This window comes from Meleagris gallopavo, chromosome 4 (assembly GCF_905368555.1).
Source record: "Meleagris gallopavo chromosome 4, MGAL_WU_HG_1.1, whole genome shotgun sequence".
Taxonomy (NCBI): domain Eukaryota; kingdom Metazoa; phylum Chordata; class Aves; order Galliformes; family Phasianidae; genus Meleagris; species Meleagris gallopavo.
Window position 1 is genome coordinate 10,779,473 of NC_139407.1, and position 25,642 is coordinate 10,805,114.

Below are 25,642 nucleotides of genomic sequence, written 5' to 3' on the forward strand. Positions count from 1 at the left end.
GTTTTTTCAAGAGAGTATCTGCCCCACAGCCACTTCTTTCCATCGAGTTCCAGTTTCCCATTCCAGTAAGTGAGAAGCGGCACAAAAGTACACAATCTGCTTGAAAACCATGAGCACCTGCCTGCCCATGGAAAGAAACAGACAGGCTGTGCACCTCCAACTCTACAGCTCCACCTGTGTGACCTCTTCCGTGGTGAGACTGCCTGGGAGTAAAAGTGATTCCACCTGAGACAGTTATTCTGGTATCATATGCTAGAATCACTTTATTTCAGAATAGCCTACGTAATAATCCAGAGAAATGAGCACGACGCAGCTGCTGTAGTACAGTTGTATTGCTTCTGCTAGGTTGCTCATGGAACCAGTCCCCATGCTGCTACTAACACACCAACGAAGAAAACTACCGCTAGCCCTGGTGGATGCCACACCGACTCCACCCATCAGCACGCTGCACCAGAGCCCTCGTGCACTCTTCTTATCCCTCATGCTGCTCAGGCCTCGGCCGGGAACGTTTTCAGCCAAACGAGAGTCAGGTGGCCGTGAGCTAAGGGAAGCCAGCCTTCAAGTAACGGACTTAAAGGGAGAAGCAGCAGCTTGTTCGACTACACGATTTATGGGAGGTACTCCTCGTCTGCGCCAAATTCCATTGTGGAACGTTTAAGCCTAACAGCTCAGAAGTAAATCCGAAGAGACTCATTTTCCTTGCTTTTCCTACAGAAACATTACTTCAAACAAGGTCCTCCCTGCAATCCTTCTTCCCTCGGACGGGCTCCTCGGATGCGAGGCACTTTCCCTCCCGGTCGGAGCACACCACAGAGCTCCGGGAAGCAGCCCCACAGGCGCCGTTTGCCCACCTGCCTTTCTCCCTCCGCGGCTGCACCTGCACCGCAGCTCAGAGGGCGGCGGTTCCCGCAGGAAGACGTCTACACCTCCTCTCGGCACCGCGGGGCTGCGGGCCGCCTCCCCTCCGGGCACCCCGGCGTCTCCCGCGGCCGGGCGCTTCGCGGGCTCCCCGTTTCTCCACGTCCCGTCCCCGAGCACTGAGCTCTGCCCCCGCCCGGCTCTCCTCTCGCCCCATTTCCCCCACCGCTGGCGGCTAAAGCTACAGGCTGGCCGCTGCGATTCACGGCTCGGTGCTACTGCGAACTCGTTTCAGACTCTCCCCGCGGCCGTCGAAGCTCGGCCGTCGGCGCGGGCCTCGGCCACGCGCATCCAGAACGTTCCCTGAACTCTGGGAACCGGCCGGAGCCGGCGCCGAGCGCGGTGGGGGGGCGCGAGGCGGTCGCCCGCCGACGGGGCCGCACACGCCGGCGCTGCCCTCCGTCCGTTTCCCCGTCGGGGCTGCGGCACCCACCTACGGCGCTCGCCTTCCGCCGGGGAACCGCGGGGCTCCGCCGCTTCTCGACGAGCGGAGGCCACGTGCCCGGGGGACGGCCGGCCTGCGCGGCCCCGAGGGCGAAAGCGGAGCGGCGACCCGGAGCCGCCGGGCGACCGTTACCGGGCGGGACGCCGCCACGCGCCCCCGCGGCTCGCGCCGGGCGCGGCCCCGCGCCGCTCGCACGCGGGCCGGGGGCGAGGCCGGGCGCGGCGCCGCTTCCCGCCGGGCCCCCGCGGCGGCGCGGGAGGCGCGCGCGGCCGGTGCCGCCGGGTGACGTGCAGGGCGCGCGGTGGCAGCACCTCCCCGCGCGCGGCTTAAAAAGAAGAAGAAAAGAGGGAGCGAAACATGAGAGCCCTAGTGAGCCGCAGCCGCCGCCGGCAGCGGAGGGGGCATCGCCCGGCCCGGCCGCCGCCGCCCCAGCGCGGGGACACCCTTCCTATGGGACGACAAGTGGAGGGCTGCCGCCGCCGCCCGCTGCCCGGCCCGCCCCGAGCCTCGGCGCCTCGGCGCGGCAGCGGCCGCTGCTGAACCTGTGCCGCTCGCGGGGCCGCCGAGCATCCTCCGCCCGCTCGCCTCCACCCGTCCTCTCGGAGCGGCGCTCCCCGCGGGCCGCCCGCTTCGCTCCCCGTTCCGCAGCCTGTGCGGGAGGAAGGGAGGGAGGGAGGTGTTTTCCCGAAGTGCAAAGAAAAGTCCGTGGGATTCCCCTCCTCCCCCCCTTCGGGCGCGTTCGCACGCTCCCTCAGGCATGATGCTCAAGATGCTGCCGTTCAAGCTGCTGTTGGTGGCCGTGGCTCTCTGCTTCTTCGAGGGGGACGCCAAGTTCGGGGAGAGCGGCGCCCGGAGGAGAAGGTGCCTCAACGGGACCCCGCCGCGGCGGCTGAAGAAGCGCGACCGGCGGCTGCTGTCCCCGGAGGCGCCGGGCGGCGCGGAGGCGATGTGCCGCGGCCTCTACCCGCGCCTCTCCTGCTGCTCCCGCGCCGACGCGCAGGGGCTGCTGCACGCCGGGGCCAAGGTAGGCACCGCCGACGGCGGGCGCCGCGGCCGCTTCTGTTGCGCGGGGGCGCGGGACGGTGGCAGCCCGCCTCCGGAGCTGAACCGGCTCCGGGGTAGCGCGCCGCCTGCGAGGGACGGGCGCTCGGCGGGTACGGCGCGGGTCCATCCCGCGCGCCTCGCGTGGGAGCGCCGGGGGGCCGGGGCCGGAGCGGAGGGACCGTGCCGCCCGCAGGTAGCGGCCCCGGGAAGGTGGAGGAGCGGGACGGGCTCTGGCTGCCGTCCGGGCGCTGGCGGCGTCGGGACCGTAAATGAGCCCGGCGGTGGTTTCCGGTTTATTTTTCTGGAGTAACGAAAATCTCGTCCAATTTTTCCCCGCGTCTTTAGACAGGGAGGGTTTGGGATAGAGGACGGCGTCGGCGTACCCAAACTTTACGATCTTCGCAGCCCTCGGGGCCCCGCGCTGCCCGCGATGACGCGCGTCAGCCGCAAAGCCCACCCGCGGCCGTGGCAGCGCCCGGCGCGCAGCGCCCGCCCCGGCCGGGCTCCGGGGCACGAGCGGGCGCAGCTCTGCGCCCGGCAGCGCGGCGGGGGCTACGGGGAGGCGGCCGCTCACAGCGCGCTTCTCCGGACGCACTGCGCCCGCCGCTGCCCGCCCGCCTGATGCTGAGCCCCGTGGGCGTGCGGCACGTCGGCGGGCGGAGCGGCACCCGGCAGTGTCGTTAGGAAGCGCTGCACGTGAAATAAGCCATCAGGTGTCTTTTTTTTTTTTTTTTTTTTGGGGTCTTTTTTCCTTTTTTTTTTTTCACCTCCATCCTGGTTTAGGTTTAATTAAGAATTCCTCCGTTACGACTCTGTAGTTGTCAGGGTCTGAGAGACTCGAGGAAAACTTGCGTCCCAGTCTCGCTGGCCCAAGCATAATAAAAAAATACCCGGCCTGAATCGAATTTTTATGCTCGGTTCACGGTAGATTTCACTCCATTCTCATGTAAACAGCTTCTACGAATCAACATATGTGTCTGGGTGGTATCTCTCACTTTGTTTTGTAACAAAAAGCCATATTGCATCATTTAATTTGCTCAAGTCATGCAAATAGGAAAAAATCAATAGGACAAAAAGGGGTCGACTTATCCTCCTCCCCACTAAACTGCTGCCCACACACAGAGTCCTGTTGCTTATGGCAAAAGAATAACAACAACACCATTGTGTTTGTTAGTTGGTTCACTAATGGGTGAAACTGGAGAACATCATTCTCCTTCAGTCCCCAGCTCTGTCCAAATGTTCATGCCTTTTGAGGGAGCATTTGTCCTACCCCCTCTATTCCCAGATGAGTGAGAACTGTCTTACTGCAGGTTTTCAGCTGCAGATCTCTCTTTATTCATACCATATGCAGCAGCAGTTTGAGATTCAAGGCAGATAGATTTCTTCACATCGTCTAGAGACAGTGTCATTAAGCCCCTGCGTAATAATTGAATTAAACTATAAGCTAACCACATGCGGATAACCTGAAAGATCTAGCTGGGAAAAAAAAAAAAGAAAAAAGAATAAGGACTAGAAAATATGTCCTTAATTCACCCTGTCTGTAATGGCTCAGTGGCATATATGCTACTGAGATTGTCCAGTGCTTGGAGACCCTTGGAGCAATTGGCTCAACACAGTAAACTGGAAGTTGAGCTTCAGTAACTTTTCAATCTTTAGACACTTGAAGGGTTTATTCTCTTCTTAGAATTACTTGAAAGCATCTTCTAACTCCCCTTGGATTCCATTGAACAAACAGCACTCAAAACTTCATGTAAATGTGTGGCATTGACCATATATGCCACAATAGCTATTCCTGAGCTGTCAAATCTGTTTTTTTTTAAAATAATTTACACTTTTTAAGAAATATAATTCTACAGGTTTTTAAAATCAGACTATTTTTCATGACAGATTAACTTTTCTGAAAGTCTCAGATCTGCTTCATCATATCAATCCATGTTTAGGAAAAATGTCAAAATATGTCATTTATACTTCACCAAATGAGATGGTCTTTCCATAGAAGACACAGCAAACTGTTACAAAGTGCATTTGCATAAAACTTATGAAGAAGAACATTTTAAAAATTCCATGACACTCCAAAAAAATAGCTTGTTTAAACTTAATCTCCATCATCTATCTATGGCTTTGACATTAGCAGAAAGCTGAACACCAGCTTCTTTAAAAGCAAAGAGTTGAGCATGCTCAGTAGACATTTTCGTGAGAGCTTCTTGGTTAAGATGCTGGGTCTTTGAGAATTTTTTACCAAATTTGCAAAATTTATAACAAAAATGGCACCACTGGCTGCGGTTATGGGAGCAGAAATGGAGCTACCCTAATACACAGCACTGCACTACCTCAAGTATGATTTTTACATACAGTTGTTGACATGTAACTCTTCGTCTTCCAGTTTTCTGCGCTATCCCTTTGTTTACGAAGGACAGTCCAGCCAAATATTGCAATGACAGTTTTTCTGAAAGTTTGCTTATAGCCCAACAGTCGAGGAAGTCCTCTCTACCTCAGTTGGCTTCACAGCCAAAGCTGTCAAGGAAAGGGTGAAAAGTAATTGTTTTCAAGTGTGCCCTTTTACAATCATTTGTTTGCTCTGGCTCTTTCACGAACAAAGGCTATTGTTGAACACATCCAACTAAACAAATAACTCATCTCGGAGTCCCTTTAACAGCTGCCTTAGTACAATGATCTATTTACATATTACCCTAAAATTGAAATCGAACTCTTTAATGACATAATCCAGTTCTATACTACAGAAGAAGCATATGTTCAACCCAACAGCTGAACAATCTCCTAAGCATATGATTTTTAGACATAAATGCTTGTATGTCAAATACAGCTTAGTGCAATGACTTATTTCACCATGGCTTGGGTTTTTATTTCCGTTAGCATCAAAATGATGTTGCCTTTCATTCTAGATATGACCAGGGTACACAAAACAGATAACTATATTCAAAGTAAAGAATTTCTGTCTACTGTGCCTTCCTCTGGTTCTTCTTCTTTGCACTATTCTTTTTGTCGATAAATCAATGTTGTATGCTATGCTTTCCTCCGCGCTCCAGGATTCATCTTACCTTTAGTCTTTGTGTTTTACTTTCATGCGGCAAGAGATTAAAGGATGATCTTACAGATGTTGTAAATTATTCAGCAGCAGGCATAATCATTATTAGGCATGTTGCAATAAATGTTTGGAAGTTTTACATATTTTCCAGAGCACAGTTAGTTTAAACGACTGAAGTTTGATGATTTCACACACGACATTAAAAATTGAAGCAGGAAATTAGTTTACATTTCTTCAAAAGACCAAAAGCCATTGTCAACCATAGGGTCATTTGCAAAGTGGAGGACCAACAGAAAAAGGTTCATTCAGATAAGCATTGCAGCTTTCACTTACAACTGATTTAATATACTCCAGGATAAATACGTTATCAATTTACTGAGATTCAGAATAGAACGGATGTCCTATCTCCCAGCCAGGAGAGAGTTATACATCAGACCTCACACGTAGCAAACGTTACCACCCCATTTTGCTTTAGCATTCTAAAAGTTAAATAACATACTTGATTTTCAGATAATTGATTGACTCTGATTCCTTAATCTTCCGATTAGCTATTATATGACCAAGATTCATTCCAGAAATGACATGAGGGGGTGAATTCCTGTGGTTAATTCCTGGATAGCAGCTGCTCAGGGGGATTAGGATCCTTTTGTCTTAATTCTGAGGACTGAAATATTGGCAAGCATTTCTTCTTCTGTATCACCAGGCAACGTCAATTACATTTTCCACAAGAAACAGTAAATTAGCTTTGACATCCTGTAATTTCTTTTTTTCTTTTTTCTTTTTTTCCTGTTCATAGTTCTTTCTGGAGTCTTCCAGTAGAAGTAGTAGAATTTTATATTTGCATCACTGTGGAGTTAATTCAATAAACAGACTGAATATTTACCTAGTAATACCTAGTGTTTACTTGCACTTCTAAACACACCATCATACTGCTACCACAAGAAAGCCTGCTGCTTGAGATTAACTCACTGATGAAAAAATCTGAGACTTCTGCAAAGTAGGTGATACTACTGAATATAGGCAAGGACTCTGAAGAGTCTGTAGTTATGGTGCACTTTCATTTGGTGGAAAGACCAAAGTGGTCGTTTCATCCTTACTTAAGGAGAACTTCCAGCTTGCTAATGTCATCGAGTTCTTAAAAAATTGCATTTATGGACAGTGCTTTCAGTCATCCCCTACTGAACCCAGACTTTGTTCCATTTGTCAGACAATGATTTGACTGAACTGTATACACTGCTTCCCATCAGAACACCAAGGTACTTTGTCAGGATGCCATCGTCCTCTAAGAAAGTCCAGATGATGCAGATAATTGCCTCAGCATTGTGGCTTACTGCAAGCACCTTGACTGCAATCACACAGACTATTAAGTCAAGTTCAAAGTTGTAGCTACTATTTACTTTGGTCATACTATAATTGTAGCTATAATTATATTTTTAGTTCTTGTCCTAGAGGCATTTTTCCAAGATCTGTCACATCTAGAACAACATCTGAAACTCAAGAAGGAAGGCTAAAGTTACCAGTTGTGCTGCTATGACCCAAGTAAAAAGTCTAGCAAAAGAACCCTTTTTAAAAAAAATTATTGTTATTGTTTATTTCTGGAGAGGAGCTGAAGCTGTGGAAGGAGTTCAGCAAACTCAGGGTGAAGACAAACCTTTCACCATACATGCAACGTGCAATTAATTGGCCTTCAAGTTACATAGATAAATAAATAAATAAGCCTTGGGGGAGGGCGGGGGGGAAGATGTGAGGCAGTCGTAATCCCAAAAAAGATCTGAAGAGAGATAATAAACCATACATGGCTGATGTTAGTCACATTACTTAATTGCAGGTGCTGTGAAGATGAAGATAATCTGCGAACAGAGTGTAAAGAACAGAACATGTAATACACTCAGTGATTCCAGCAAATCTGGAGGAATTACACTGAAAGCCAATGGCATCTCTTCCAGAATAGGGGTAGAGGCCAAATGATGTTCTTCTCATCAGTGGTCTAAAGTTCACTACTAAACTTTACTAAACATTTCACTTAGCCTTATGACAATACATAGTTAAGACTTAATTTTCCTTGAAAGAGTTTATCTTCTAACTTAATGTTCCTTTAAACAGGATTTTGTGTAACCGCACAGGCCGTATATTGTATAATAGTTTGAACACATAGCTGTTTACAACAATGGGGAGTGCATTTCTCTCAAGTGGTTTATGCTTGCGTAATTATGATATGTAAATAAAATGATGAGTTCAGAACTGTGTTACCAAAGTGCTGCGCCCCAGAAGGCAGCCAGCCTATGAGACAGTATACTCAAACATACTAAGAGTCTTCATGCGCTGAATAACTAATTTTATCAAAAGTGATTTAGATAATTCCCATCTATGTTATCCTGCAGGGAAATGACACATTGTAAAGTCATTCTACAAAACAACTCAAATATGAACTCCAGCAAAACTTTGTTGCTATTTTCAAACGCAACATTTACAAATATTTATAAATTTTACAGAATATAAATACTTACAGCATTAATATTTCTTAAAATAAGCCTCTTACAGTCTTTGTTTATAGCCACGTTAAACAAACAGTTGAAATAACCTGAGCTTTGTTTTTGCATTGGATCAGATTCAGTCCTTCTCAGCTGAGAACACATTTCCCATTATCCACCATTGGGATGAATGATCAAAAAACAGTCCATGTGGTTAACAATAGATTAACAAAGTGCACTGCATTCAAAGACTAATAAAGACAGCTATGCTGTTTTCCATTATTTTTCACGATTTGATGACATTGCGCTCCTTAGGCTCGTGTGTTTACTTAAACACATCATCAATCGTGGTTTAGTGCTTCTTCAAGTACTATGCATAATATATGCTCTTTTTTCAGGAGAAAGTTACGCTTTCAAAATTGAGAGAAACAAGATGCTATGAACAAATTCTTTTTTTCCCTTATGAAATGTCTGAAAACATACAGCTTTTTCTACTTCCAAGTAGTGTGCATTAGAGAGTGCAAAATGGGAAGCAGCATTTAAAAAATGAACAATCCCAGGCACCTGCCGAACTACACAGCAAGCACTTCAGTAGCCAGACTGTGGGATAGGTCGAGATACACCTACTTAACAAATACCTGCATGTGGTTTCCCTGATGTGTTTGATGGTAGAATTTTTGCTTGTACTCTCTAAATACTTGAGTAGGTCACCTTTCAAGTTGTGTTTTTAAGTATTTCTCATAAATGAGCAGAAGGCCTGCTGCTGTAGATCCTGTATAAGTGATCGTTCACAGATTGCCTGTGTGATAAGAGTTTGCAGGTGTGAGTCCATAAAATAATTTCACTGCTATTATTCTTATCTGGGAAAAAGAAGCAAACACTTGAAATATCACTGTATTAATGGCATATTGCAGATTTCATTGTAACAATTTTTGTACCTGATTCTTCTGGAAAACTGACATGAAACATGATGAATTTATTACAGACTGTATTGGTCCTATTAGCATAATTTATCACACTAGATCATAAAATCTTCTTGTGTAAGATGGGGAAATAGGTCATGTGTTTATTTGTCTTTGGTTTGTGGCTTGCAGATACTTTCCGTCACGAACAACACCGAATGTGCGAAGCTACTGGAGGAAATCAGATGTGCACACTGCTCACCTCATGCCCAGAATCTTTTCCACTCGCGTGAGAAAGGGGAAACTTCTGAAAGAGAACTAACTCTTCCCTACTTGTGCAAAGACTATTGTAAAGAATTCTATTATACTTGCAGAGGTAACTTACCAGGTAAAACCTATAACAAAATATGGTACTAAAGGATGTCTGCTTTGAAATGTTGATATTTCCTGAGTAGTCATAGATCCAACACTTAACCAGATGAAATCACCACTGATATCCAGGGGATTTAGCCCAAAGACAGAATATCTCAGGGCTTCCACAGTGATTCTTTCTTACGTGGAGAGTTAATATTTTGAGCTCTCCTATTCAGCTCTCCATGAAACATAGGGCTGTTTGTTATCAAAGGCACCTGGAGCTATTACCTTTTTTGTATGTTGGTGTGTTCACTCAAATCATGTAAGCAATTAGTCGGCCATCCAAAAGGCTATTGTAAATGACAGATAGCTTTCAAATGCAAGAGTCTAGAGTGCTGACACTGCAAGCTGCAGACACTACATGCTGATAAATAAAGTGTTTTTTTCTGGGTATGTTATCCTAGAAACTTGCGAGTTTTTTCCAGTTTAAAGCCCCTTGAAATCAAAGGGAGCTATTTGATAGACTTCTGTGATCTTTGAATTGGTTCCAACACGCTGTTAACAACCAAATTCTGAACTAACCTAACACTTCCTCACTGTAACCAGTAAAGTTAGCTTGACAAAACCATCAGCAGAATGTGACCAGTATTGTCTAAGGCGGTCACCAAATGTGTGCTATCACTTGTAAATAAATCAACAAAATAACCACTGAAGATGGTCCTTTTAGAAACACTGCTGTAATGTACTATTGTATTAAATAACATCTTTGGTATTCTCAATAGTAAATTATTTATATGTTTAAGGCTGTCATTTTTAAACTATGCTTTTTTCTTTCTCCAAACACTGCTTATAAATAATGTCACACAGGAGAAAATAATTAAACTGGTTAAGATTTTTGATTAGCAACACAGACTGGAAAGCAGAGTTAATAAGGATAAGAAAAATGAATTTACAAATAGTACTTTTTGATATATGAACAGAGCTTTGCAATAGAACATAAACATATTTAAGTAAAGGGGATAGTTTAAGTGGATGAGATTTGGAGGAGGGTTTTTTAATTGCATGTGTACAGTGTGTACTTGTTTTCTATGAAATCCCAAGAGTGCAGTGATTTTTTGCAATGTTCTTTTATTGGCTTGAGAAAATATTTTGAATTGACTTACTTTTTCCCCTTTACTGTGGTTTAACATGTATCTCAACCCACTCAAATATGAAAATATTATTATTGTCTTTATAAACTAAGAGATGTTTCTAAGGCTTTCTTAAACCAGCTGTTTCTTGCTCTTTATCACATTCCCCAAAGCGAAGCAGAATGGATCACAGTTGCCAAGACTGCCTGCTGAACAGCGATAATAGATTAGATATTTTAGATGTTTAGCCCATGTGAGAAGTCAGCACTAAAAAAAAAAAAGACTTTTTTTTTACATGAGTTGTAACTAATGCAAACGATAAGCGTATTCGGCAGAGCAAGTCGCTTACAGTTGTTAGTGAAATCCTGTTTCTGAGGAAACAGCTTCTTTTAATTGGAAAAAGTGAAAGGGGGGAAAGGGGAGGAAGAAGGAGAAGATTGAGAGAGCGAGAGAGAAAGAGAAAGGGCTGAGCGCACAGGAGCTGTAGCCACAGGAACCTCACTCCTCAGATCAACATATGTGGTGACGAATGACAAATTTATTTTTCTACAAAGTTTGTGTATATGTAAAACTGCTGAAGTGCATCAAGATGTCAAGTGCTTTCTGTGACCACCCAGCTTGCCTCGAAAGATAACCAGATGAAAGCATAACTTTAGCACTGGACAGAGCACTGTGCTTTGCAGGAAAAGAGCTTACATACTTTAGCATCAGTTAAAATAGGATTTTTCCTACATCAATCAGACACTAATAATCATTCTATATACTTCTTCTGAAAGCGGGTAGTACAAGAAAAAAAAAGTTGTTGCATACTTGCAGCCAGAAGCAGGGTTCATTAGGTGGTCTGGTTGGTCCACATGGTTGTAGATGCCTACACCAGTATTTGACGAAGGTACTAAAATTCATGCCCATCTTTTTGAGAAGACTGCATATAGGATTTTAATATGGTTTAATGTACAGATGAAAATATAAATAATTAAAAAGACAGCTAATTAGGTCTTTTGTTTTTCTTGTGAGACCCATCTGTCCATAATATTTATTGCAAAAGGAAAAAGAAACATGGAAGCTATGTTTTCAGTTTAGCCTGGAGGATTAAACAAAGAGTTGGAACTTAACAGGCCCCCAGACCAGAAGTCTCTGCCAGAGATTCATTCTACATTTGTTAAAAAGTCAAATAATTACTTTTCCTCCATTAAGGACTGTTAATTGTTCCTGAACACCAATAGAAAGAACCATAAGGAAAGTGCTGACATAAAAAGTAATTTTAGCCCTTATGTGCTGCACAAATGAGAAATGTTTTGAGCGATTCAAGAGAACAAGCATCTTTTCTAGAATTCAAATGTTAGCAGTACAAATTAACCAAGAAGACTAAGAAACTGCACACTAGTTTTCTGATGACTTGACTCCAGAAATTCATTTCTTGTTCTTTTTCTATTTGCAAAGATGAAAATGGACTCATATCATTGGTTGATTCTTTTGAAGATAGCAGTCTGTCCACCAGTTATGACTGTATCAGGATTTCCATTGACTTCTTTAGTAGTTTTGAGTATCCACAAACTGAGAGGGCCCACTTATTTATTCAAGCAGAATAACTGGAAGCTGTTAGCATTTTATGGATGTTTTACTGAAGGAGGGTGCAATGTTTCACGAAATCTGAGTATGGAAGTTCCCTGCTTCATACTGGTTGACCTTGGTCGTTATTTCTCATCTGATCATTACTGTGAATTTCAGCTTAAGTGATTTCTGACAGGAAGCTGGAGTTAAGAAAGACTCTTCAAACAACAGGAATTTTAAGTTTTACAAGATCATAAGAGAAGACTGTCTAATAGTTATTATTAATACAGCTACATAAGGAAAGGAATGGCCAATTCTCCCTCCTGGCATGAGCAAACACTTGATTCATGCCTATAGAGGTAACATATTCTAAAGAACAAACCTGTGCCTCAGCCATAGAGGGTTCTGCCAATCAAAGACATCGGACAGATTTTGAACTACATGCACTGTCTCATTTCCATTTGAAGAAATAAATTCCAGATGACTGTGTGTGAATCCAGATCCAGACCTGGATCTGAGCACAGGCATTGCCAGAACAGATGGTAGATAGTATTTTTTATTCTTTTTTTTACTCCAAACAGGGGCACCCCAGCCCAAAAAAGCAAAAAAACAACTGAGAAATTCTGCAACTGAAACAACACCTCCAGAAGTTCTGGCATGGTCTACTTACAGCTATCGTGCACATAATCAACCTGGAGAAAAATAGTAGTGATGCTACTGCTAATAAGAACAGCAGGAGGATTAACCATGACACTGCCTTTGTGAAGGTACCTGCAACGCAGCAGTATAGCAAGAGGGCCAGAAGTCACTTGAAAACCAGTAGGAAGTCATGTCAGCTACCACTGCACATAGTATGTTTTGAACAAATCAGCCTGGAATCACCTCTTTAGTTTACTTTAGTTTACACTGAGAGTTGAGAAGAGAGAAAAGAAGTGAAAAATTTCTCACCTAGCTGTCAGAAATGCAAATTAGTGGGGAAAAAAAACAAAAAAGCAAACACTTCTTTTGCACAATATGGAACTGTATGCTCAAGGTCAGCAATGTAGGAATAAAGCAGATGAGCCTGATTTTCATACACTCTTCAAGCCAGTGCGGGTCTGTGGAAAGGAGTGGATGAGATGGTATTCAATTCAGTGTGCTGTGCAGAAATTCACACAGGATTGAACGTCGCAGTCCTTATTAAGCATACTTCTCATAATGGATGGTGACAGAGCTGTTTTCGGATAAATTCCAAGTGAGCAAAATTATCCTTTTCTTCTCCCCAGAATAATTCTAGTGCTTAGGGGCGCTTTTCATGGACCATTCTTCTGGACATTGTACAAGCACTGAACAAAACAGCAATCTCTCAACTAAAGATTTTACACTGTAAGCGCAATAAAGGAAACATTAAATGGCTATAAGTGGATATGAAAATAGGAGTATTTTTAAACTGTCTTTACAGAAGCTGTTTGTACGGTGAATCCAGCATTTAGAACACAGAAGCAGATGTTTTTTGTGAATTACTGTTTCCTTAAAGAACAGAACTATCCCTGATGCACAGGTGAAACTGCACTTACGGAGGTCATATTCCCATCAACAATGCAATTCACAACAATGCAATTTTCATAGTTTAATTCTAATTTTCATAGTTTAATTCAAAACTCACTTCTTAGAACAATTCTAAGACTGGAATGTAAGCCTTATCTTTTTTCAAACCAGAAGGTTGCAGAAGGCAACTGCAGTGCAAGATGTACCTAAATGCATGATAAAATATTTCATAAGGAAAAGAGATTAGTCTTACATGTAAGAAAAGATGCTGCCTAAGGCATTAGTTAAGTGAGTTTGCATCAGATTGTTATTTGAACTGAACATTTACTGAGTAAAAAAACATGATCAAAATATGCTCTCAGTTATTCTGACTAAAGATAAAATTAAAGCCAAGAGTAGTTAATTTATAACAATTAGTAGGTGGCATACTTAGAAAATGCTAGAAATTCTTGGAAACTGTACACCTCTAATTTTCTGTTGCATCTTCTGTAGTGATCTTCTGTGCCTAGAGAAAGAAATTATTAAATATTCTTAAGTGTGTATTCTTAAGTCAAATAACTCCAAGATTTTAGATTACCTTCGATTTTGGCATTCTATCTACAAAGCCTTGGAATACTAGTCTGTGATTATATCAGCGTTCCTCTTCAGTTGTTCCACTTGAAATTGTATCTCACATTTTCTCCAAATAACTACTATAAATTAAAACCAGCTCCTCACAGATGATTTTTACTGAAGCTCCAAATCATGGTAATTAAACTTTTATACCACAACACACTACCATGTGTTTCCAGATACTGTTTTATAGAAACCAAAGGCAGGCTTTGTCATGTTATTTGTCCAAAGTTTTTAAAGGAAGATGCATATGAGAAGAAGTATAGTTGGGTGGGAAAGGCTTTCCACTCCACAAAAATTCTGGGATCTAAAAAATTTTCCTATTCCACATAAGGAAGAAATTGAACTCTTTCGAAATTTTCCATGAAGAAAGCCACAGAGAGACCACCCCAGGATAGCTAATAAAGCAGTTGTTAGGACATTTACTTGGGAAATGGGAGACTTAGGGTCAAACTCCTGCCTGACAGATGAGGGGCATTGACCTGAATATTCCTCTTCCTAATGAAGCGCCCTAATTATAAGACATCGGAGTATAGTGATATGAAGTTTGTGGTCTGTTTCCCTCTTTTTCTTTCAAAAAGTTTCATTTTGGACCAGAAACATAATTTTAACTAAAATGTTGTCGCAATTGATAACGTTTCTGAAAAAAAAAATGTTGCTTTTAAGAAATTGGCATTTTCCAAAGAAACACAGCTGTCCCTGATCAGCTCTTATTGTAAGTTGTAAGCCAGAGGTTTTACAGCCAAGATCAATGGATTACAGCATTATTCACAAGTGGTAAAGTCATGCATAAATTAGACCTGTAATTTCAATGAAGTGCTAATTCTGTGTATCTTAGCAGTTATATCTTGGACCATGCTACATACATCCTAACACAGTATGCTAAAAATCCAAAAAGTAAGAAAGGTGACTTTAGGCATATTATGTTAACGTCTATTTTAGTAAAATACTGAACGTATAACCAGCTAAATTCTACCTTAGATTCAATACTAATGATTAAAAACTGGCTAGAAGCTAGAAATGACTAGATATATGTTTGTGGACAGGGATATTTTTACTGTCATTAAACATATTGTAGTATCATCAGTGCCAGGGGCTTTCCTTAAAGGCTCTCATTTTACTAACACCTTGTTTCCCCTGTCTTTAAACTCCCTTCTGTTTTAACCTAAAACCTAAAAAGCACCCTTCATCCAGGGTAGCTTAAAGCTAGCTCCAAAGCAGCATGAGATGCAACCCCTTTATCACTGGGACGTTGCATTTACCCACCCTCATATCAGGAGCTCACCAAAGGCCAGTTGCCTGCCAACAAGGTGCAAGTACTTCTTGCTTTCTGAGACACCAGTTATTCACCTCTCCAACTGATATTTTTGGTGCCAGCATTCCACCAAGTCTTTATTGCACATTTTTTACCAAAGTCTTTACCAAAAGTTTTACAACAAGCCACTTTAAAAAAAAAATCTTAAATCAGTGAAGAGTTACCATTTTCATTATTTTTTTGGACAGAGAGTAACGAAAGATACTGGTTTTTTGCTAGAGCAATAAAAAAGGGATCCAATACAAAACTAAAAGCAAGAAAAAAGTTAAATGAAAGCTGCGCAAGCTATTTTGCAGCAGGTACTACTCCTCATTTTCAGATATAAAATCAGGAAAAAAATATATGGCAGCCTTAACTCTCACCTTTGCCCCTTCACTTTCTTACAACTAACTATAGTGTCATTTTGAATTGTTTTTTTCTTATTTAAGCACACTGAAAATAAAAGTTTCATACGAATGAATAAACCATAAAAGGTAATAGTTTGTATTTATTCAGAGCAGTCCTTTTTTGCAGATAGCACTTTGTTTAAAAGGACTTCTTTTTCCACTCAATATGTAATCTATTTAAAGATTAGTTTGACAGCTCAAAACTGCAGACATGACAACACACTAAATATTTGTATGCTCTTTTGCATTTTTAAGGTTTTCTCCAAACTTCAGCTGATGAGTTTTGCTTTTACTATGCAAGAAAAGATGGTGGTGTATGCTTTCCAGATTTTCCAAGAAAACAAGTGCGAGGGCCAGCTTCTAACTCCTTGGACCACATGGAGGAATATGACAAAGAGGAAGAGATCAGCAGGTTCATAAAGATAAATGTTGTTTAATCTGAAAAAAATAAAATCGCAAAGCCTGTGGTTTTCACAGTGAACCAGCTCAGTCTGTGCTTATGCTCAGCAGCTGTGTTTTCCAGATGGTACTTTCTGTTGCTGTAGCTGGTGTATATTGAAGAGAAAGTTACATTAGCTTCAATATTTCACTAACATTTTATATTCAAGTTGCTAAAAGGTGTTAGAATCTTGGCTTGATCCAACCCGTGGATCTTGGTTAGGGCCCATGTTCTGGATGATACCTCTTTCTAGGACTTCATTTCTACTTGAATTTAACATTGCTGAGCAACTATGATAGGTTTATTATTAAAATATTTATATTATGTTTTTCAATTTTTTTTTTCCATTTACTTTTCACTGTGAAAATTATTAAATTAGATTGTAAATAAACTGTCTCATTATAAGTCACTAATGGACTTTCAAAACCAAATTTTGGAAAATCGTAGAATTGCTGGAATTTACTCTGTTTATTGTACAGTATATTTTTTTCTATTAATATTTTTTCTCTTTTTTAAACTACATTTTTTAGAATATATTTTAGTATTAGTCTACATTTCAGATCTAAGATCAGTTTCTCTATGTGTACAATCTAAGATTATGTATACATACAAAACAAATTTTGTTCAAGTGAAGTTCAGTTTGATTTTCAGTACTGTCTGCTTGCATGCATTCAAGGAAATAATTTATGCTGGATTGTATAGCTGTGTTTGTAAAATCATCATATCTTTTAGGGACATTATTTTGTCACGGTTATGAGAAAGAAGACATTTCTCACTACTTTTTAACATTTTTTTTAGAAAACACAAGCACAACTGCTTCTGTATTCAGGAAGTCATGAGTGGACTAAGGCAGCCTGTCGGAGCAGTACATTGTGGGGATGGATCTCATCGCCTCTTCATTCTTGAGAAAGAAGGATATGTGAAGATTTTCAGTCCTGAAGGAGATCTGATCAAGGAACCTTTTTTGGATATACACAAGCTTGTTCAAAGTGGAATAAAGGTTGGAATTTTTACTTATATCTATCTGCTTATGTTTTAGCCTGTATCTAAGGAAAAGGGGAAGAAACGTTTTTGAGAAAAAAAATTAATTTACATAATAAAAAGAAGAGTAATGGCAACAGTCACTGCAGTTCTATCTGGCAAAGAAATGAATATTCTTCCTTAGTTCATGAAGGGACAAGATAGCTTCTTAGAACTGTCTTCACATTTTTCTTTTTCCCTCCATTTTTTCCTCACTTCAAATTCAGAAGAAAATATACATCAGCACCACATAGCATTATCTTTGTATTTCAACCTTTGTGCTCATTTCCGCTGAATTCAAATGAGTTTGCTGCGATTCCAGTGGCAGCGGGTTTGGCCTGGCGCATGGTGTGACCTGCAGGTGCTCAGCAATACCGCGGAAGCTGGAGGGCCTGAGGAGGCATGCTGGGATAGGGCAGGGTGCTCTCTGCCTCTTGGCTCAGCCTCAGAGTGGTACAGGCTGCCCCTGACATGAGGCTCCCATTTGTATTTGAGATGCACATAAGAAGTCACTTGCCTCTAAATTCAAATGTGAGGGTGAACTGGTATGACAGCTTTCGTACCGCTTAATGGGAAAAGTGCACCTGGCTTTTGTGGTCAGGGGAGTGAATGGTGTTGGCAATACAGTGGCAGGTGGAGGTAAGAAATCACATCCAGGTGTGGGTAACTTCTACTAGAAAACTTTTAAGTCTATTGAGTGACATTCTACTTAGGAAATACCACAAATATTGTTCCATCTTGATTTTTTGTCAAATTTCAGAGCAGTAAAACAACTAAAACCCAGATATATAAAGCAAATTTAAATTGTGACAGGGTTTTCCTTACGACAGTCACTATTGTATATCATAAAGTCTTAATGGATGAAAAATATATTGACATACTCTTGAAAGAGTAAATTTAAATAATAATGATGCTGAACAACATTCAGAGTATTTAAAATGCATAGCACGTGGTAAGTAGTCTTTTTGAGTTTCAGCTGTAAGGTCAATAAGCCAATTTAAGAAAATCTGAATGTTTTTGTTTTATGCTGAAACAGATAAGTATATGACACCTTATTAAGGAAAAGAAACTGTTTATATGAATGTGAGATTTCTTGAACTCTTCCCTTTATGCCTGTATAGGTAGGCAGTATGTTTGAGATCCCAAAACAAAATGGACATTTCCGGGATCTGTTTGTAATTTGATCGAAAGCTGATTTGTTCTTCTTATCTGAAAATTCTGATCGTTTGTGTTTGTGAAAAACTGACACTGAGACGTTCTACAGAAATCCTTTCAGTCCCAAATAAGCTTTCCTGGAGGAAGCTTTTACAGCTGGAACTTAGAGGCTAGACTAAATGGAAAATGGATTTTCCATGCTTTTTGAATAGGCAATAGCCTAGTTGATAAGACTCTCAGCAGCTACCCTGAGATTCAAACTCAACTTCTTGTGCTGTTTTAAGTCAGTGATCTGATCTTTTTAGTCTCTTTACCACCCTAACCATCATATAATACTCTAAAGCAAATCTGTGTAAATAATGTGATGTTCTCTAAGCTTGAAAATCTAATTCTGTTCCCTGAGATAACAGTCCAGTGCTTAAGGATAATTGTATTGCAGTGTTTAATGTAGGCTGGCAAGAACAGAGGCTTTGCGTACTTTCAGATAAGGAGAAAGGGAATATGCCTGGAAGCAAAACAGCAGTTTTTAAATAGAGAAAAGAATGTGATGAATTAGAAGTAGTAAATAAATAAATAAGTAGAATAAAACAAAAAGCATATAAGACAAATGGTAGTTTTAAAACAAATATTCTCAACATTTTTGTGTTTGTCCTCTGCATTCTGATTCCTATAACCATTGTCCAGTGTTCTTTAAAGGATACAAGACCACTGTGAAAAAAGTAACAATTATTCCATCAAAATAAAATACTTGAAGGTAATTTGATTTTATTTGCACTTTATGCACTTTAAAACTAGAAATCAGTAATGGAGAATACTGTGTGGATGGACAATTCGCTATCAGGTAGTGCAGCCAGGAATTTAAAAAGACATTATGTAAAACACTGCTTCCACATGCAAGGTGTGAGAACCACAGAATGCATCCCCTGTGCCTAGTCAAGACATGCTTTAGAGTAAGGTAGGTGAAGCTGTATGTATGCATTTTGCTCAGCATGCCTTATTCTTTTATACACTAGTGCAAGTGAAAAAAGTAAAGTGTAATCAATGTCGTTTCAATTGACCCTGATCAAACTTAGGTCCAAATTTTCCAATGAAATGTTTTACCAAGGTAACATGATGCATATTTTTTAATTCTCTGTTCATTTAGACAAATTCATAGATGTTAACCCAAACATCTTGTCAATTCTTCCACACAGTGTTATTCCTGAACTAACGTAGAGACTCTTCACTGAAATAAAAAAAAAACAAAAAACTGTTCACCTCTTTTCCAAGTTTGAAGGAATGGTAGCAAGAAAGGGAAAATTATTCTTTTTCCATAAAAACACAGAATAAGGACTTCAAGTATTTTTTTCTTTTTTATAACCTATGCTAAAAAGAGAAGATTCTTTTCATTTTGTACCTCTATCTGAATAATTAACAAACACTTAACTCTACTTACAATAATTAAAAAAACACCTTTTCAAACCTTAGGTACGTGATGAACCATGTAAATGCAATGTAATATAAAGTGATATCCCTAAAAAGTGTTTCGGACTGCTATCACAGTAAGATATTCTTCGTGATGATAGATAGAGTAAAACAGCGGTGGTTAACTTCATCTTTTTTTTTCTAATTTAAAAAGGAAATTTAGGAGTGATCAATCATTACATTGTCACAGAGCAGCAAATCTGCTGTGTAATGATTTTCCAAAGAATATTCTTAAAACTATATTCTGGCAGATATATCTAAGAAACAAAAATAAAATGTATCCTTCATAAAAATAATCTTGGACTTTAGTTCTGACCTCATTAACATCATTTCCCTCATCACAGCTCTGGCAGTCAGATAAGAAGGTGTCACATCCCACCCATAAGGGGAGGAAAGGGGGGACCAAGCATGCAACATAAAATAGAAGTGACTTCATTGTATGGAATTGTGCCATAATATTATCATAAGAAGATGCTATTTTGTTCCTCTAGTGAACTAATGGTCCCTGTGTTGATGAAATTCATTTGGAGCCCCTAACGTTGCTGCAAGTCAGCTCCAAGGTCTTCACTGGTGTTCCTAAACTAAACACGCAGATAGAAGTATTTGGAGTTGCTTCTTAGCAGTCACTTTTATTCACCTCTGTAAAAGTCTATGGATGTAAATGAAATTAAGAAAAGTGGAACAACCTGATGCATATCTTATTGTTCCACTGGCTTTTAATGATCCTTGTAGCCATTGGGTTCTGAATAGGTAATTCAATTTTAAGGAGTTCAAATGAAAGAGAAGTGGTAGTTTTATATGTTGCCAGTATCTCAGAGGGAATATGAGCAAACGTGGAAGCATTTCATGAGAGCGAGACATGTCTGGATGATCATAGCTTGGGCTTACCATGTGCCCTCCTATGACGGAAGTTTGAGGGAACTGGACTTGTTGCGCTTGGAGAAGAGAAGGCTCCGGGGAGACCTCATTGTGCCTTCCAGTACTTGGAGGAAGCATATAAACAGGAGAGGGAATGGCTGTTTATGAGGTGGATAGTGATAGGACAAGGGGAAATGGTTTTAAACTGAGACAAGGGAGGTTTAGTTTAGATATTAGGAGAAAGTTTTTCACACAGAGGGTGGTGACACACTGGAACAGGTTGCCCAAGGAGCTTGTGGATGCCCCATGCCTGGAGGCATTCAAGGCCAGGCTGGATGTGGCTCTGGGCAGCCTGGTCTGGTGGTTGGTGACCCGGCACATAGCAGGGGGGTTGGAACTAGATGATTATTGTGGTCCTTTTCAACCCAGGCCATTCTATGATTCTATGATTCTCCTCAATGGAAATGAGGTGCAAGATTCCTGATTAAAAAAAAAACAAACAAAAAACCACAAAAAAAAACTCTGAATAGCTTAACAAACAATTTTTCTCTGCACATCTCCTAGTTGGTAATCCTTCTTGAATGCACAGTTAGCAGGAATGTCTTTTGGATCTATTTTTCAACTTAGTTATTGGAAGACATGGATGGATCTTAATTGAGACATTGCTAATTAGGCATATGTGGCACTTGGTGCAGTATGTGTAGATGCACTGGACATTTGGCCAAATCCCTCCTGTCACCCTTCATCTTTTCTTCCCTGTCTCAAGAATGTGGTGAAAAGAAGGGAGCTGTTTACCTCAGTCCTACCCCAAAATTGAGTAAGTACATAGGTGGGGCATGCACCTGTAACTTGAATCTAGGACATGCCTCTGGGCTCAAACATCTTGGAATATATATCCTGGAAAATACTGTCCGATTCCATCACCTGTGTCCACTGATACTAAAGGCTAGCCTGAATATGTGGCATATATAGAGAGAAATAAAATGAACATTTACAAGAATAAGAGCCCATCCCCTAAAAGTATGCTTCCTTGATCTGTTGAATTTATTTCTCCTTTACACTGTGGTGAAGACAGTTGTTAGTTATAGAGCAACATACTACACTTGTTCTTTCAAAATTATGTAACAAAGACAATTTTAATATGAAGAGATTACTACCTGCTTTTTCTTTTGAACTGACTGTCATTGCTGCTGTTTTCTTTATATTTTAAACTATTAACAAGGAGAAGAGAGGTGCAAAGCTTCCATGAGAAGCTACTGAACTAGTTAGTACTTTGATTTCAGTGGTGTTTAAGGAGACCTTATAACTGGTTATTAACAAAAATTAGCTCTCGTGTATCTGAATCTGTTGTCTAAATTATATTGTAAGGAAGGCATCCAAGTGCAACAAAAAAGGAAGAGCCTACTCTTCTCTTAGGAGGTACATGCAATAATCGCCTATCAAAATACTTTCTGAAAAGCAAAGTACCTCTAGAGCTGCAATTGTAAAGAACTTCCTCCAGTCATTAAAGCATTTTTGTGGTCCTTCCCTGCAATCATTCCACTTTTCAACATTCTTTTAAAATGAAAGACCTCAGAAACTGTGCACAAGACCGAAACTGACATCTCACGACCACCAGTGGTAGGATCAAGTCCCTATTATCAACTACTCTATTTGTAAATCTACTGACTGAATTAGATCTCAAAGAACGGAATAGTATTTCGGTTCCTTTTTCAGTTGCTTGTTATTTCTGATCCTTAAATAACGTTAAGTTCATTGTTGCTTTTGTTGTCTGTGGCCATACATGTTGTGTTATTCTGGCATTTGTCTGTGGGTTCACAGATTGTGTAGCTAGTAAGAACAGCTGCAATCAGTTGGACTTTGCCACTTTGCTTCATGCAGTGCCTGGAGTGGAAACCCTTGCAAAATGGGGCAAAAACTTAAAACTGCCCTTAAGAAAATACCACTTTTACTTGTGTAGGGATCTTTTCTTCTTTCTTTTGATAAGCAGAAATTCTCATGGACATACTGTGATAAAACGCAAAGCCTTATAGGAAGGAAAGGGCACAGCAGAGGAAGAAAAGCGATAAAGGGACAGAAAATCCCAATGAAATACTACTGAAGACCACTGCTAAGAATACTTGACTCCTTGACTTCACTCACCTTCTTCTCTTCTCTACTTTCTACTCTCAGACTGTGTTTTTTATTGTCACAAACACTTAAATTTTAACAGAGATTTCCCTAACTTCTAGGCCACATTAACCTTTTATTTCATCTTACTTCCAGGTTAATCAGAAAAACTAACTTTATGTTGTTTTAATTCTCAAAGTTTTTTAAAATGCTATGTTACTATATGATTCCTTGTAAATATATTAACATTCAATTCTGTTTACGCTGAAAAAATATATAAATATCAACAACCATTATTTTAAGTGTATGTGCACTAAGTTTTTGAGTAATAGTCTTAAGAGGAGTTATAAGTTAGGTATGTTCCTTAGTGTATGTTGTTTGATTTTTACATCAGATCACAAGTGCTTGCAGTCCTGCAAAGTCTTATTCTTGGGTGATCCAATGATTCAGACAGGAATCATCTATGAGTGGGACTACAGGAAAAAGTTTTCAAGGTGATGCAATGAAGAGTGATGTGGAACATATGCAGTAAACCCGTTTTCCACCCATAACAATTTTCACAGTCAGTATACAGCTTTGAGAGTAGACCATCAGGTATTAAATATATGCTAGCTATGATGCTACAAGTCAATCATTCCAAAGCTTCTCAGGTTAAAATGAGCACTGTTTCACCATAGGCAGCTTTTTGCTAGAATGCAGGATTAGTAATGAAACTTTTACTGTGCCTACAACTGTGTTTGCATTGCAGCATAACTTTTAATTGCATAATTACATATGAATCAGATCATTCAGTATAAAATTCAAATCAAAACACTGAAGAAAAAAAAAACCCACTACCTCCAGCACTGACACAACATGTTTCATGGAGCTTATAATAGGTTGTAGAGCCTCTGCTGTGAGGAGTGCTGCTACAGAAAACTACAATAAAACAGTGATAAAACCTTTTAAAATTTTAACACGTGAGTAGAATAAGATTGATTTTATTGTTTGCTGAATTCTACTCTGAATCTTATCATCATAAAATCTACAAACTCCTCAATAGTCAGTATGAACACTTTAGTCATTATGTTCATTCACAGATCTCATTTAACGTATACATTTTCCACTGGTACTAACAGGATTTATGTTACTGACAAAAGACAGACAATTCATACTGATTATCCCTTGTAAACCCAGTAATTTCAATGAATTTATTTTCTTCTCAATTCTTATCTGGATTAGGGTGAAATTAATGAACCTTTCTTCACCTTCCTCTTTGACTTGATATCACAGAACAAGCTGGGCTGTGCTCCAGTAAGCAATAGTTTATGCTGGCAAAATCATCTTCTGCCATCAACTCCCTAGAGAGCTGAATTTATCATGGCTACTAAATTTGTGATCAGTCACTCTCAAATGGGATTATTCTGATGCATGGAGTGGAAAGGGTCTAGGACTGGAAGGAGGGAGATCGTATCTAAATGTCTTCCATCTTCAAGCTAGTGGGCCTACAAGTCTTCTGAGTTATTTGGAGACTTTGTCTATGAAAACTCTAGAAATTAAACCCTTTCTTCTACCAGACCGAGCTAATACCTGCTTACAAGAAATATATATAGAATATAGATAGTTCTTTAAAATAATTATGTTTGAGTATAGAATGTAAATACAACACATATCCTGTTATCAGCAGTGCAAGATTTGATTTTCATTTCAGTCTACAATTCTACCTATGCTAAGTGTAAATACTTGCTGTCTTTTTCCTACTCCTATCAAAGAATGAGTAAATAGTAAGTCTGTATAAGATGTATGAATGGCAGAGTGGCAAGGGAAATAACATTATTGGCATATAAAAATTTTAAGTTCTGGGGTATTTTTTGATTTCTTGGAACTCCTCTTTCAGAGTAATGTCTGTGATGTCTGTAGGGTGAGATTCTGGAATGTCTTTTGTGAGAAACTGAAATGCTATGTTGTGCATGTTGCTGCTTTTCTTCTGATATTGGGCAAAAAATGACATGGCAATCAATATACACTTCAGTTCTCCACTGGGAGACTGCATGTTGGGAAGCAATGAAGGCTGTTCTTCAGCACAGGACTTACATGTGAAGTCATGTGGGGTCTGAGGACATTACAGAGTTCTCACTCATTCAAGAGGTCAGAAGGGATGCAGTCCTACTTGAAGCACAACAAACATCGTTTCTGTGGCCACATATCATCTGCGACCTGCCCAGTAGGAATTACAATTAATTTGTTTTAAATGTGTTGCCATAATTTAGGCAGAAAACTAGGGAATAAATAATGGTAAAGGTGTGCATGTGGGCAAATTAGAAAGTACGGAACACTTTAAGACAAACCAAAACCAACACATATGTATGTGATGACCTTAAACATTAATGAAATAGACCTAATGCACACAGCAAACACTTAACATTTGGCATGATAATTCAATCCTTTCCATTAAAATGAAAACTTTTTTCTTTAAGAGGTTTTTATAATTGTGATTTTTGAGAAGCTGATAATATTTTTATGAGGACTTTATATATTTCAGCTGTTTTCAGAAGTGTAAAATATAGTCAGTGTCTTAACTGAGGACTGTATAGTGACAGCGAAGTTTGCCTGCCTGGATTTCCCATTAACCATTTGCCGATTTTGGTTATAATCCTGAAGGGTGCACAACAGTCCTTTGAAAGTGGCTGTATCTTATCGCCTTCTGGCTATGTTGCCTGCATAGAAAATAAGGATTTTTACAATTCCAAAAAGCATGTGCCAAATGCTCCAGAGACAGATATCTATTTTTGTGATATTTTTTTTTTGTGAGACTGAACTAGATAACCATACTCAAGCTAGAAACTGTAGAACAGTGCAGTGACTCTCAGGTTGTAAGCTGACCAGATGAAGAATTGCCAGTTTATTCTAAGGAAAT

General features: G+C 40.4%; 2 protein-coding genes across 7 annotated transcripts in view; one reads left to right on the forward strand and one right to left on the reverse strand.

Annotated features, from left to right (window-relative positions):
• The first annotated feature begins 1,975 nt into the window (after positions 1–1,975).
• The window catches only part of HHIP (hedgehog interacting protein), a 77,013-nt gene continuing 53,346 nt past the window's right edge, over positions 1,976–25,642 (forward strand). Inside the window, exons 1-4 of one of the 2 annotated variants that reach the window (XM_085222136.1) lie at positions 1,976–2,387; positions 9,019–9,214; positions 15,957–16,113; positions 16,939–17,140. In XM_085222136.1, coding sequence (XP_085078262.1) covers positions 2,121–2,387; positions 9,019–9,214; positions 15,957–16,113; positions 16,939–17,140 — 822 coding nt within the window. In that variant the 5' untranslated portion in view covers positions 1,976–2,120. The remainder of the gene's footprint in view (positions 2,388–9,018; positions 9,215–15,956; positions 16,114–16,938; positions 17,141–25,642) is intronic. The other variant, XM_085222137.1, reaches the window with a different exon arrangement.
• Positions 3,161–25,642, reverse strand: part of ANAPC10 (anaphase promoting complex subunit 10) — a 160,863-nt gene continuing 138,381 nt past the window's right edge. Inside the window, exon 7 of one of the 5 annotated variants that reach the window (XM_085222141.1) lies at positions 3,161–6,299. The gene's annotated coding sequence lies outside the window, so the exon portion shown is untranslated. The other 4 variants (XM_085222140.1, XM_085222143.1, XM_085222144.1 and 1 more) reach the window with 4 other exon arrangements.